The 13,134-nt window shown below is 57.2% G+C and overlaps 3 protein-coding genes across 4 annotated transcripts; 2 read left to right on the forward strand and 1 right to left on the reverse strand.

The window, feature by feature from the left end:
- Positions 1-6: 6 nt before the first annotated feature.
- On the reverse strand, positions 7-882 carry LOC125425468 (vitelline membrane outer layer protein 1 homolog; the record flags this gene model as incomplete). The annotated part of the gene is made up of 3 exons (XM_048483068.1): positions 691-882; positions 490-611; positions 7-22 (listed from the first exon to the last, which is right to left on the reverse strand). Coding segments are annotated over exons 1-3 (318 nt in total), but the record flags the coding sequence as incomplete, so codon positions are not given.
- A 2,414-nt stretch (positions 883-3,296) lies between these two features.
- Positions 3,297-6,589, forward strand: LOC125425469 (ceramide-1-phosphate transfer protein-like). 2 transcript variants are annotated; one of them, XM_048483069.1, is made up of 4 exons: positions 3,297-3,410; positions 3,842-3,927; positions 4,364-4,551; positions 5,799-6,589. In XM_048483069.1, the coding sequence occupies exons 1-4, from the start codon at positions 3,311-3,313 to the stop codon at positions 6,316-6,318; spliced, it is 894 nt and encodes a 297-aa protein (XP_048339026.1). In that variant the 5' UTR covers positions 3,297-3,310; the 3' UTR covers positions 6,319-6,589. The 2 variants fall into 2 exon arrangements, with proteins under 2 accessions (XP_048339026.1, XP_048339027.1); XM_048483070.1 differs by having other exon boundaries at positions 3,311-3,410; positions 3,839-3,927.
- A 3,374-nt stretch (positions 6,590-9,963) lies between these two features.
- Positions 9,964-12,934, forward strand: LOC125425467 (proteasome subunit beta type-6-like). The gene is made up of 3 exons (XM_048483067.1): positions 9,964-10,119; positions 11,144-11,211; positions 12,736-12,934. The coding sequence occupies exons 1-3, from the start codon at positions 10,009-10,011 to the stop codon at positions 12,917-12,919; spliced, it is 363 nt and encodes a 120-aa protein (XP_048339024.1). The 5' UTR covers positions 9,964-10,008; the 3' UTR covers positions 12,920-12,934.
- The last annotated feature ends 200 nt before the right edge of the window (positions 12,935-13,134 follow it).

Here is a 13,134-nt window from a genome sequence, read left to right on the forward strand (position 1 = left end):
GGGAGCTGACCATTTCCCCCATCTGGAAGGAAAGAGAGAGGGGGGAGGTGAGGGGACAGCTGAGGATAGAGGGGGGGCACAGTGGGGAGGGGGCCCCTGCCTGGCTCCCAGAGTCTCTCGTGTGCCCACACACACACCAGTGCTTTGGGGGGGGGCACACTTCAGCATTGTTCACCATGTGTGACTCGGGGGCATAGCAGGAGGGGTACAAGGAAATGAAGTCGCAGAGGCGAGGCTTGGGGGGGGGGACTTGGCTCGGGGGGGGGGGGGGCTGGAGGATTCCAGATGGGGAACGCCAGACTTCGACAGAAGGAGTTTCTCTAACAGAGACAGGGTTTCCTTTGAGCACTTTCTGGCAAATAAGGGGTTTGGCAAACAAAGGAACACTTTCCAGTGACTGGGGGGGGCGCTGAGGTAGCCACACACACACACCCCGAGAAGCTCTCCCTGAGCAACACCCCCTCGGTCCCCCGCAAGCAAGGTTCTCACATGCCGCTCTGTGACTCCACAGTGTGACCTTGGTTCTTGCCCTTGTGGTCCCCCTCCGTGCAGTGTAGACGGACCCCGTTCAACGCGGTGTCATCCTTGAACAGGCCCTGATAGGGTTCCACCTGAGAAGGAAGGAAACAGGTTGGGCAGGGACCAGGTGGCAAGGAATGGTCAAGCCGGGGGGCCCCCTCCGCAGGTTACCTTGATGCTGAAGCCTGTGGCGGAGGTCCCTTCCGGGCACATTTCCTTCCAGGCCCAAGCGCCCCGGGAGCCACCGTTGGACACCTTAATCTCAGAGCGGTTTTCCGGGGGGCCCTTTTTCTCCGCCAGAGCTCTGGAGAGCACAAACACCAAGGCCACGACACCTCCGACCCACGCCATTCCTCCGGCCGAGTTACGTGGTGCCCACCCGGGCACAGCAGGCTGGCGGGTTTTATGCCCTGCACACCCCGCCTTATCCCACAGGGATTGGCCTCCTGCGGGGGCGGGGGGGGCAGTGGAGGCCCCCTCCTGGGTTGCCACACCTGAAGGGCCCGTTCAGCCAGTCGGGATTAGCCAAGGGGAAACAAAAGGACAGCCTGCAACCCAAGGCTCTGCCAGGAAGGAAAATGTTCTGGCATCCAAGTCAGCCCGGGTGTTCCTTCTGCATGCCCCATCCCAGAGGGAAGCTGGAGCGGGGTGGGGGGCTGTTACCGAAGAAGCCCAGAGGATCATGCAGAGGTCACCTGCTTTGCCTTTGGAGAGGTTTGTGGCTACCCAGCAGTGGGCAAAAAGCACTCTGTGCAGGCTCAAGGGATCTGTCTTCCCCATCATGCCTTCACAGGCTTCCAGCGTGTCGCTCTGTGATCGTGCGTCAGCTTTCTAACCGGTAATGGAGGATCTTGTGAAATCCCAGAGGCTACGGAAGGAGGCTCTTTCACGGCTTCACTTTATGCACGATATGTATCTCAGTCACCAGAAGATGCAGAAAAAGTCCCTTGCCCGAAAGAGCCGCGCCAAGCCGGAAGCACCGCTGGGGCCATCTCTGTCCAAAAGTCCAAAGATGGCCCGATAAGCAGACGTGTGCTGAGGCCTCAGATGTTGCCAGGGAGAATTCAGCGGCGTCCAGCCACCCCGGCGTCTGCAGCGGCTAAGAAAAGCGGTGTCTTCAGTTAAGCCCCGCCAGATGCAGTGAAAGCAACCCATACATTGTCTCGTCGAAGGCTTTCACGGCCGGAATCACTAGGGTGTTGTGGGTTTTCTGGGTTGTATGGCCGTGTTCCGGTAGCATTTTCTCCTCTGATGTTTCGCCTGCATCTGAGGCTGCCATCTTCATGAAGAATCCAGCCACAGGTGCAGGCAAAACGTCAGGAGAAAATGCTACTGGAACACGGCCATACAACCCGGCCATCACACACGGCCATCACAATATTAGAACCAGGGGGCATTCATTGAAAATGCTGGGGGGAAGAATTAGGACTAATAAAAGGAAACACCTCTTCACGCAACGTGTGATGGGTGTTTGGAATATGCTGCCACAGGAGGTGGTGACGGCCACTCACCTGGATAGCTTTAAAAGGGGCTTGGACAGATTTATGGAGGAGAAGTCGATCTGTGGCTACCAATTTTGATCCTCCTTGATCTGAGGTTGCAAATGCCTTAACAGTCCAGGTGCTCTGGAGCAACAGCCGCAGAAGGCCCTTGCTTTCACCTCCTGCATGTGAGTTCCCAAAGGCACCTGGTGGGCCACTGCGAGTAGCAGAGAGCTGGACTAGATGGACTCTGGTCTGATCCAGCAGGCTAGTTCTTATGTTCTTATGTTCTTAACCCGGAAAACCCACCACACACTAACCCATACATTCCTCACTGGAATTTGTCCCTGCTAATATTTTGAAGAATCCGATCGTCTGGAAAGTTCGGTCATCGTGAGTGTCTCTTGCCTTTGCCACTGTAATACCTGCCCCCCCACCGCCCACCCCACTGTGTATTCCTGGTCTCTCCGCAGCCCCTCACACCCACGCACACCCTCCTCGCCATCTGCTCTGTGGTGCTCTCTGGACCTGAGCTGTTTGCCTTCCGTGGGGGCAAAGGCCAGTCAATAGTGCTGCTGATAGTGAACCTGCTTCGTTCCCTGGCACGGAGCTCAGTCGCCGCCACCCCCCCCCCCCCCGGGAAATAACACCACATTAAGCCTCTGTTGTTGATGGGACTCGGAGAGCGTCCAAGTGTGTGTGTGGGGGGGGGAGTCACGGGCCAGTTCTGCCAAAAGTGGGAAATGGTGCCACTGCCACCTGGCTAAAATGCCTCCTGATACTGAATTACGGAACCTGGAGAAAATCCGTGATTGCCACCCCTCCCTTCACTCCCTGCCAATTAAAACACAGCGGGGGTGGGGGTGGGGGGTGGGCAGAATGGCACAAAGACCTGCACAGCCTTGTCATGTGACCAGGAAAATGGGCCCCCACGCCTGGCTGGCCATTGCGCCCTCTGCTCTTCCAGCCCTGCAAGTACGACAGAGCACGGAACAAAAAGCACTCTGAACATGCTCGTAGGCACCCTTCCGTTTTGTTCATGTGACCTAAAAGAGAAACGTGGCACTGAATGCTGGCCAGGACCGAGGCTCAGGCGCTCGCGGGTCCCTTTGGCCTCCCGTGACAAGCCCCACGCCTTCTGTACGAGGCCGAGGGCCACGGTGTGGGGCAGGCAGGGCGCCCCTCCCCTTGGCTCGGCGTTCCTGCTGCCTCGCCCAGCCTGGCCTTATCTCCCCGCCAGACAGGGACAGGGTCGGGGAGCAAAGTCTGGGCTGGGCTCATCCGGAGAGAGAAGCGCCAGGGGACCAGGTATGGGGATTCCGGCCCGGGCCTCCCCCCAGCTGTGTCGCCTGCTTCTCCCGGGGGGGATCATCCTCCTCATCCTCCTCTACCTGGCCAGCTCGCACCTTCGTAAGTCATGGGGCTGGGGGAGGTGGGGGGGGCCCTCATTCAAGCCCCCAAACCCACCACTGGCTCCACCCCAGAAACCTCCAGGAGTCTGAAGTTGGCAACCCAAGTGGGGAAGGGAGCAAAAATGCAGGCCCCGCAGCTGCTGCTCCCACCACCCACCACCCACCCGGGCCGCCCACTCAGTCTCGCTCGCCCAGCTGGCGCCAGGGCTGCCCCTGACGTCGCCACTGAGGGGAGCTCTGCCCAGGCCCCCCGCTGGGAGGGGCGAGTATCCTGTGCCATCCCAGCTTGCCTCTGTTGTGGGCTGGGCTTCTGAATGCCAGTCTGCGCTGGCCGTTGTGCCCTCCAACAAGTGTGCATGGGGGGAGAGGAGGGTGCCTCCGCGGCCTTGCCATGTGACTCTGACCCGACACCTCCCTGTTCCACAGCAGAGCTGCCCCACTCAACCTGTCTTTGGGGGGGACGCCCCTGCCGCTGGCTGGGAGACCCGGCGGCTGATGAAGGAGAGAGCGGGCAGGTAAGCACCCAGGTGAAAAGGGACCAGGAAGGCCGGCCCCCTGCTGCACGCACCCGTGCCTGCAATGCTGGAAAATGTTTGCACCCCCTTTTCGGATCCTCTGGGGGGGGTCACTTTTGCATCCATGGAAACCCTGAGTCTTGGAGGCTGATGTGCTGATCTGCAAGACCCTCTGGTCCTTCTTGGCCCCTCCCTCGTGGTCTCCCTGCCCAAGAGTGTGCCCGGTGGTGCCCAGGCAGCTCTCGGAGTTGGCAGCCTTTTCTGCTAGCTGTTTATTCTCCTTCGAGCCCAGCATATGGGATATGGGACATCGAAGCCCCGAGTGAAGAGCCATTGGAGGGGTGCTGGGCCCACACGACCCTCGTGACCCCCCCCCCCCCGGGGCCATCCTCTGCCCTCCTCTCCGCGTGACTCTCTGCTTCTTCTCCCCGTGCAGGCGGCCCCTCCTCTGTCTCAGCCCGGGCAGACCCCAGGCCAACCCCCCTTGCAGACGGCGCACCCACCTTGCCAGCAGGGCCCGCACTTCCACATCCGGTGCCTGCGGGGGGCCTTTGCGGCCAGCGTCACCCCCAGCGGGGAGGTCCTCCTCGGGGAATATCTCAGGGGCTGGAAGGAGCTGGCCAAGTGAGTATGGGACCCCCACCTGGAAAGCCACCATGGAGTGGTTGGAGCCGAGGTCTGCAACCTGCGGCTCTCCAGATGTTCATGGACTACAAACCCCATCAGCCCTTGCCAGCATGGCCAATTGGCTATGCTGGCAGGGGCTGATGGGAATTGTAGTCCATGAACATCTGGAGAGCCGCAGGTTGCAGACCCCTGGGTTAGAGTTTCGAACAAGGAACTGGGAGACCCAGGTTCGAATTCGCACTCAGCCATGGAAGTTGACTGGGTAGCTTTGGGCCTGTCACAAACACACAGGCCTCAGCCCAGCCTACCTCTCAGGGCTGTTGTGAGGATAAAAAGGAGGATATGGGAATGATGTCAAGCACCTTGAATCTGCATGGAGGGAGGGGGGCAAAAGTGGAGTAAATGAATGCATTAATTGGCACGGTGGGGGTGGGAAGAGACCGTGGCAGAGATCTCTGCGCAGCACTCTGCATTCCTGGGAGATTCGGACCAGCAAAGGTGGTCGGGGGCTGTGGGGTGGGCAGAGGGGGTCACATCCGAGGCAGAGGGGTGTATAACCTTCGCCCCCTCCACAGTCTGTCCACACCAGGACTTATCAGTCGCCCCTTCCCTAGGCCCTCTGGGAGATTTTTGCCCAACAAACAGCACATTTGCTACCACATCTGGAGCTGTGTTCTGTGTTGACCTTCATTTGCTGACAAGGGGTGGGACCCCTCCCCCCAGCTATAGAGTTGCCGCTCCAGAGACTAGAACACGGAGTAATGCATTCAAGGTGCAGGAAAAGAGATTCTATCTAAACATTAGGAAGAACTTCCTGATTGACAGGGCTGTTTGGCAGTGGAATACACTTCCGCGGAGGGTGGTGGGCTCCCCTTCTTTGGAGAGGCTGGACGGTCATCTGCCAAGGGTGCTTCTTGCATGGCAGGGGGTTGGAATTCAGATTAGCCTGGGCACTCCCACACACGCCAGCTGGGTGACCTTGGGCTAGTCACAGCTTCTCGGAGCTCTCTCAGCCCCACCTACCTGACAGGGTGTTTGTTGTGAGGGAGGAAGGGCAAGGAGATTGTAAACCCCTTTGAGTCTCCTGCAGGAGAAAAAGGGGGGGATATAAATCCAAACTCCTCCTCCTCCTCCTCCTCCTCCTCCTCCTCTTCTTCTTCTTCTTCTTCTTCTTCTTCTTCTTCTTCTTCTTCTTCTTCTTCTTCTTCTTCTTCTTCTTCTTCTTCTTCTTCTTCTTCTTCCAGGTTCATAGACTCTCTGGGCACGGCCTTTGGGCTGGTCTCTCGGGAGACGTGGCAGAAAATCACCATCATGCAAGACTACCACTCCGGGCAGCACGGGGCTCACTACCACTCCCTGCAGTCCATGGTGACTTTTGAGCTGGCAAACGGCCTGGTGGACTTCCACGCTCTGTCATCCACCCGGCCCCCGTCTGGCTGCCGGACGTTGCTGCGCCTCCACCGCGCCCTCAGGTGGCTGGAGCTGTTCCTGTACAAGCTGGGAACCACCGAGGGCGTGCCTCCCTCCCAGCTATGCGCCAGTGCCTACCAGGAGGCCCTGGCCCCGTACCACAGCTGGTGGGTGCGGCAGGCAAGCGCCTTGGCCTTTGTGGCCATGCCCTCCCGGCAGGAGCTCTACGGCATCCTTTGCGAGCAGGAGCAGCGCGTGTGCCCCACCCTCCTGGCCACGGTGCGTGTCATCAGTCAAGTGTACAACAGCACCCAGGAGGTGTACTCTGCCCAAAATATGTTGGGTCTCCCATGAAGCCTGGATGCCGGGAGCTGCGCAAGGGGGCACAGTGTTCTGACCCAAAGAGGCGCCAGAGGGGAAGAGCGATCCACTCCCTGGCGGCTTGGAGAGGCAAGGAGGGCTGTTGTCAAAGGACTGCAGGGAGCCGTTTTGACCTCTTCCCAGACCCAGATGCCAGCAGAGCCCCGGAGAACAGATACCCCCACCCCAAGGAACAGGAACATACAAGCAAAGGAAATGAGAATGCAGGAAACAGCTGGGGAGGGGTATTGTTTATTTATTTATTTATTGAAGCAAACTTATATGCCGCTCTCCCCCATAGGGCTCAGAGCAGCTTGCATTAAAGATTAAAACAAAATAATACATTAATAAAATACATTCAAATACAGATTAAAATAAATACAGTGCCATGCTTTGGAAGTTTGTTCCAGGATTCCCACCTTGTTTTCTTCCTCACACAAAGTCCATGCTTGAAAGATTCCTGGCACTCTCTGCCCTCGCTCCTCCTCCCCCTCTCGTGAAATCATCCCTTTACAGCAGTGGCGTAGGAGCAGCAGTGGCGTAGGAGGTTAAGAGCTTGTGTATCTAATCTGGAGGAACCAGGTTTGATTCCCAGCTCTGCCGCCTGAGCTGTGGAGGCTTATCTGGGGAATTCAGATTAGCCTGTGCACTCCCACACACGCCAGCTGGGTGACCTTGGGCTAGTCACAGCTTCTCGGAGCTCTCTCAGCCCCACCCACCTGCAGAGTCGTTTGTTGTGAGGGGGGGGGGGGGGCAAGGAAGCCAATCCCAGCCCCTTTGAGTCTCCTGCAGGAGAGAAAGGGGGGATAGAAATCCAAACTCTTCTTCTTCTTCTTACAAGGATTTCCTTTCACATTTCCAAAGAAGAGGGTTATGAGTGATTCAGCAGTGGAATTACCTGCCTTGGGAGGTACTAGGTAGTGACACACACACACACCCCGCCAGCAGTCTTCAAACAGTGTTAGATGAACACTTGCCTGGGATGCTGTAGGTGGATCCTGCCCTCAGCAGGGTGTTGGACTAGATGGTCTCTATGGCCCCTTATGATTCTATGATTCATCTTGGAATAATTGAGGTTATTTGTTTACATTGTTCACAGTCCTTCCTCTTCTCCACTGAGACCCCTCAAGGCAAACCGCAGACTGTAAACCAGTACAGTCACAAGAATGGGACATCCATAAGCAATGTAATAGGACTAGGACTGTGAATGAAAACCAAGTAAAAATCTGGATCAAGCTGAAACAAAGCTACTGGTATTGACAAGCTGGAACGGGTCCAGAGGAGGGCAACCAAAATGGTAAAAGGACTGGAATCCATGCCCTACAAGGAGAGACTTAGGGAATTGGGCATGTTTAGTTTGGTGAAGAGACATGATAGCCATGTTTAGATATTTGAAGGGATGTCATGCTGGTGAGGGAGCAAGCTTGTTTTCTGCTGCCACAGAGACTAGGACCAGGAGTCATGGGTTCAAGGTGCAGGAAAAGAGATTCCACCTAAACATCAGGAAAAACTTCCTGACAGTAAGGACTGTTGGACAGTGGAATGCGCTGCCTCGGAGTGTGGTGGAGTCTCCTTCTTTGGAGGTTTGTAAAGAGAGGCTGGATGGTGTGCTTTGGACGCTGTGTCTTTGCAGTGCCTTGTGTGTATATCAGGAGTGCCTTGATTGTGTGTGTCCTGCATGGCAGGGTGCCTTGGATTGTGTGGTCCCTGCGTAATGGGAGGTGCAGCAATTGTGTATGTCTGCATGTCAGGGGTGCCCCTTTGGATTGTGCGTGTGTTTCCATGGCAGGGTGCCTTTTGTGTGTCCATGCATGGCTGGGGTGCTTTGATTGTGAGTCCCTGCATGGCTGGGGTGCTTTGATTGTGAGTCCCTGCATGTCAGGAGTGCCTTGATTGTGTGTGTCTGCATGTCAGGGGTGCTTTGATTGTGTGTCCATGCATGGCAGGAGTGCCTTGATTGTGTGTCCCTGCATGGCAGGGGTGCCTTGATTGTGTGTCCCTGCATGTCAGGAGTGCCTTGATTGTGTGTGTCTGCATGTCAGGGGTGCTTTGATTGTGTGTCCATGCATGGCAGGGGTGCTTTGATTGTGTGTCCCTGCATGGCTGGGGTGCCTTGATTGTGTGTCCCTGCATGTCAGGAGTGCCTTGATTGTGTGTCCCTGCATGTCAGGAGTGCCTTGATTGTGTGTGTCTGCATGTCAGGGGTGCTTTGATTGTGTGTCCCTGGATGTCAGGAGTGCCTTGATTGTGTGTCCCTGCATGTCAGGAGTGCCTTGATTGTGTGTGAGTTCGTAATGTCAGGGTGCCCTTGATTGTGTGTCCATGTACGGCGTTTTGATTGTGTGTCCCTGCATGTCAGGAGTGCCTTGATTGTGTGTCCCTGCATGTCAGGAGTGCCTTGATTGTGTAAAATCTGCATGTCAAAGCTGGATTGTGTCCCTCGCATGTGGGAGTGCCTTGGTGTGTGTCCCTGCATGTCAGGAGTGCCTTGATTGTGTGTCCCTGCATGTCAGGAGTGCCTTGATTGTGTGTCCCTGCATGTCAGGAGTGCCTTGATTGTGTGTGTCTGCATGTCAGGGGTGCCTTGATTGTGTGTCCATGCATGGCAGGGGTGCTTTGATTGTGTGTCCCTGCATGTCAGGAGTGCCTTGATTGTGTGTCCCTGCATGGCCGAGTGCCTTTGATTGTGCGGGTTCATGTCAAAACAGCTGACAGGTCCAGCCGCCGTATGCCTCGGATTGTGTGTGTCCCTGCATGTCAGGAGTGCCTTGATTGTGTGTGTCTGCATGTCAGGGGTGCCTCGACTGCGGCCCGCCGGTAGTGCCTGGACAAAACCCCGCGAGTGCCTTTGATTGTGCGTCCCTGCATGTCAGGGAGTGCCTTGATTTCAGTAAAAGGCCCCGCCGCCTGCAAGCGATTGTGTGTCCCTGGATGTCAGGAGGCCTGATTGTGTGTCCCCGTACGTCGGCGCCTTTGATTGTGCGTCCCTGCACGCGTCAAAGCCTTTACTGTGCAAACGTTTACGGGTGCTTGAACAGTCCGACGCCGCAGAAAGCGTCTGTGCATGTCAGGGGTGCTTTGATTGTGTGTCCCTGCATGTCAGGAGTGCCTTGATTGTGTGTCCCTGCATGTCAGGGGTGCCTTGATTGTGTGTCCATGCATGGCAGGGGTGCTTTGATTGTGTGTCCCTGGATGTCAGGAGTGCCTTGATTGTGTGTCCCTGCATGGCTGGGGTGCTTTGATTGTGAGTCCCTGCATGGCAGGGGGTTGGACTGGATGGTCCGTGGGGGTCTCTTCCAACTCTGTGATGCTAAGTAGGGCCATGCAGGCTGTGGGGCGGCGCGCGCACTGGACAGGGCGGCCCCGCGTTCCCGGCTCCAACCTCTTCGGCCCCACCGAGCTCTTTCCCCCGCGACGCAGCTGGGCGGGGAGGAACAAGAATGTCCAGACCCAAAAAAATGACAATTAAAATGGCAACAGAAAGTTCTCGCTGGACGGCGCCGGCGCCGCTTGATGACGTCAATGAACGTCGCCGAGGAAAACCGCCCAAGCACCGCCACCTGCCGCTCTAGCCCGTCCACCTCGGTGGTTGGCGGAAGCCAGGGGGCGCCTCTCCGGCCTGCCCCGCCTCCTTCTGGCGCCGTAAAGCGCGGCTGCTGGCGCGGGGACTCCGCCTGCCGGACGATGCCTCGGCGCTTTTGCGACAGTGTCGTTCCACGGGCCAAGATGGCGGCGGCGGCACTGGCGATGCGGGGGGCGAGCCCCGACTGGACGCACCAAGCGGAGAGCACCGGGGTGAGCGGGGGGGGGGAGCGGGGCTCGGAGCCGGGCCTGGGCTGCCTCCTGGGTCGCCCTGACGACAGCCCTGTGGGGTGGGCCAGTCGCACTCGTGTTCGAAGCTGCATCCCTCTTCGGAGGAGGACGAGACCGGGCGGCGAGGAGGCGGTCCTGTGGCGGGCGGCCCCCTGCAGGCATCGCGGAGGCCACGGAGGGAGGGAAGGAGGGAGGGGCTGTCAGTGGGGGCTGAAGGGAACCTCTATGGCAGGGGGCTGCAACCGAAGGCTCTCCAGATATTCGTGGACTACAAATCCCATCAGCCCCTGTCAACAAATTGGCCATGCTGGCATGGGCTGATGGGATTTGTAGTCCATGAACATCTGGAGAGCCACAGGTTGCAGACCCCTGCTCTATGGCATAGGTGTCAAACTCGTACCCCCTCCAGATGTTATGGACTATAGTTCCCATCATCCCCTGCCAGCATCATGCTGATATATAATTACCAAAACTGGCCAAGGCTGGTCAGAAACGAAAATGGGATGATGGGAACTGTAGTCCATAATATCTGGAGGGCCATGAGTTTAACGCAGTCAACCGCTGGCCCCCAGCTCCGGGAGGCAGTATGAGGGGGAGGCCTCGCCCTCCGTGCCCAGTGACTGGCCCTCCCGAGCAGCTGGCTGGCCGCTGAGGGAGGCGGGGTTCTGGGCAAGGTGGACCCTCACAGGGCGGATCCAGCAGGGTGCTTCTGAGGCTCTTCGGAAGGGCTGGGGCGGCCGAGGGCAAATGTGTTCAAATGCAAGGCAGGCATTTTCTGGACAAGCCTTTATAGTTACAGGGTGAAGATGTGGCAGGAAAGGCACAAGAGGTGGGGTGGGGTGGGGTGGGGGAAAATGTCCCAGGATCCAGCTGAGTGGGGTGGGCGTGGGGATAGGCCAGAGCCCTTCAGTGCAGCTGGAGGCCTGCATCGAACAGACCCGCTAGTCAGCAGGATGTTCTTCCCTGTACTCTCTTACCTGACCCCTCCCTCTCTCCTCCTTTCCAGACCACCATCATGGCTGTGGAGTTTGATGGGGGGGTCGTCATCGGCGCTGACTCCAGGACCACCACAGGGTGAGAGGGCGATTTCACGTGGGGGTCTGCTGTGGCTGGGTACCAAAACTGGCCAAGGCTGGTCAGAAACGAAAACGATGTCTTTAGGATCAGAGCCATCGTTGGTTTCTGAGGTAGAGGAGGGGTAGGTCGGGTGCTGGAAGGACTGACAAGTGGAAGGAATGGCCGGAGCCAGGTTTTGTGGGACTGCAGGGCTTCTTGCAAAGATTTTAGGGAGACGGAAGTCATAGAAGGAAACAGCTCAGTTTGAGCCCAGCAGCACTTTGACCAAGCAGATTTTCAGGGTACAAACTTGCAAGTGCCAGCGCTCCCTTCATCAGATACAGGTTCTGTGCCAGTCTGGAGGTAGGAGGGGTGTTGAAGGCAAAGGATTCGGGATACAAAGTGTAATCGGCTTCCTTGGGAGTAGGGGAGAAATGCTGAGGGGCATCTGTGGAAGGCAGCGTTGACTTGAAAACTCCTGCCACAGAAATCTTGTTGGACTCTGAAGTGGTGCTGGACTCCAGTCTAGCTTTTCTACCACATCTGCCCTCTGAAACTATCGAGGTAAATAGTTGCCAGTAATCTAAAAGTAAACCACCTGCACGGATTGAGGCCAGTGCACCGAAACCTTCTCTTCAGGGGTTCCTGCGTGGGCCACTTAGTCGTAGAACACCTGCAACTGTCAGTTTTGGAGCTGCGAGAATATTATGGGATTCTTACTCAGCACATTAGTTGCCAGTAGTGTGATATAATTTCCGTTATGCAAGAGGGCTTTCCTCAGAGGTGGGATCTAGCAGGTTCTCACAGGTTCCCGAGAGTAGGTTACTAATTATTTGTGTGTGCCGAGAGCGGGCTACTAATTGGGGATTTTGCCACGTGATTTTTGCCTTCGTTACGCCCCTCCTCTCAGCAGTAGCGCGCAGAACTTGGAGCAGTCTAGCAGGAGGTGCACAGGTGTGCGTGGCAGCCTGCGCCTGCGTGCATTCGTTTCCCGCCCAAGGACCGGCACAGCAGCTGCGTCCTTGCCACAGCCCCTGGAATGCCCCGCCCTCAGAATGCCAGGCCACGCCCCCATCGTGCCCCACCCAGCTCCATTGGCACTACGTCACAGTTTGAATCCCACCACCATGGGAACCTGTTACTAAAATTTTTGGATCCCTCCACTGGCTTTCCTTTACTGACTCTTGGGTTAGCCTTCGACTCTGCACGTTGCCATGGGTTGGGTCAGTTCTTGTGAAGGGTTGCTGACCCCCGACCCCCTCATCAGGCCACCCATGTTTTCCTCCGTTCTGGGGCCAGGTGAAGGCATCAACTTCTGGCTGCCAGTTTTGGGATTCCTGCCAGGAGAACAAGGGCTTCCGTTTGGCCACATTTCCTGTCTGGGGCTTCCTGTGGTGCCAGAGGACGTTTGTGGAGCCCTCTCTGGAGCACAGGGCTCTGCCTTGCATTAGCCAAACTAACTGCGTCCTTGAATCATGCTTGGGTTTCTCGGGGGTGAGCCAGGCCGGACGCTTCTGATGGCAGTCTTCTTGTTTCTTGTAGCTCGTACATTGCCAACCGAGTCACAGACAAGTTGGCACAGATCCACGAGCACATCTTCTGCTGCCGGTCGGGCTCAGCGGCCGATACGCAGGCCATCTCTGAGGCGGTCACCTATCAACTGGGCTTCCACAGGTACTGCCTAACTCAGTGTTTCCCAACCTTTTCGAGGTCAGGGTACCCTTGACCCCGCTCTTCATATCTCACAGTACCCCTGCTGCCACCCTCCACCTTCCCCTCCCATTGCCCCTGCTTGCCACACACCCCACCTTCCCCTCCCAGGGTGAAGGGAAGCACTAGGGGTGGTGGTGGTTGCTGACCTTGTGGCAGGCCCTGCCCCATGGGCCAGCTCCATGTACTTGCTGGCGCCGGTGGGAGACACCACAAAAATGAGGGGGGGGG

Source organism: Sphaerodactylus townsendi, unplaced genomic scaffold (genome assembly GCF_021028975.2).
Source record: "Sphaerodactylus townsendi isolate TG3544 unplaced genomic scaffold, MPM_Stown_v2.3 scaffold_539, whole genome shotgun sequence".
NCBI classification, from domain to species: domain Eukaryota; kingdom Metazoa; phylum Chordata; class Lepidosauria; order Squamata; family Sphaerodactylidae; genus Sphaerodactylus; species Sphaerodactylus townsendi.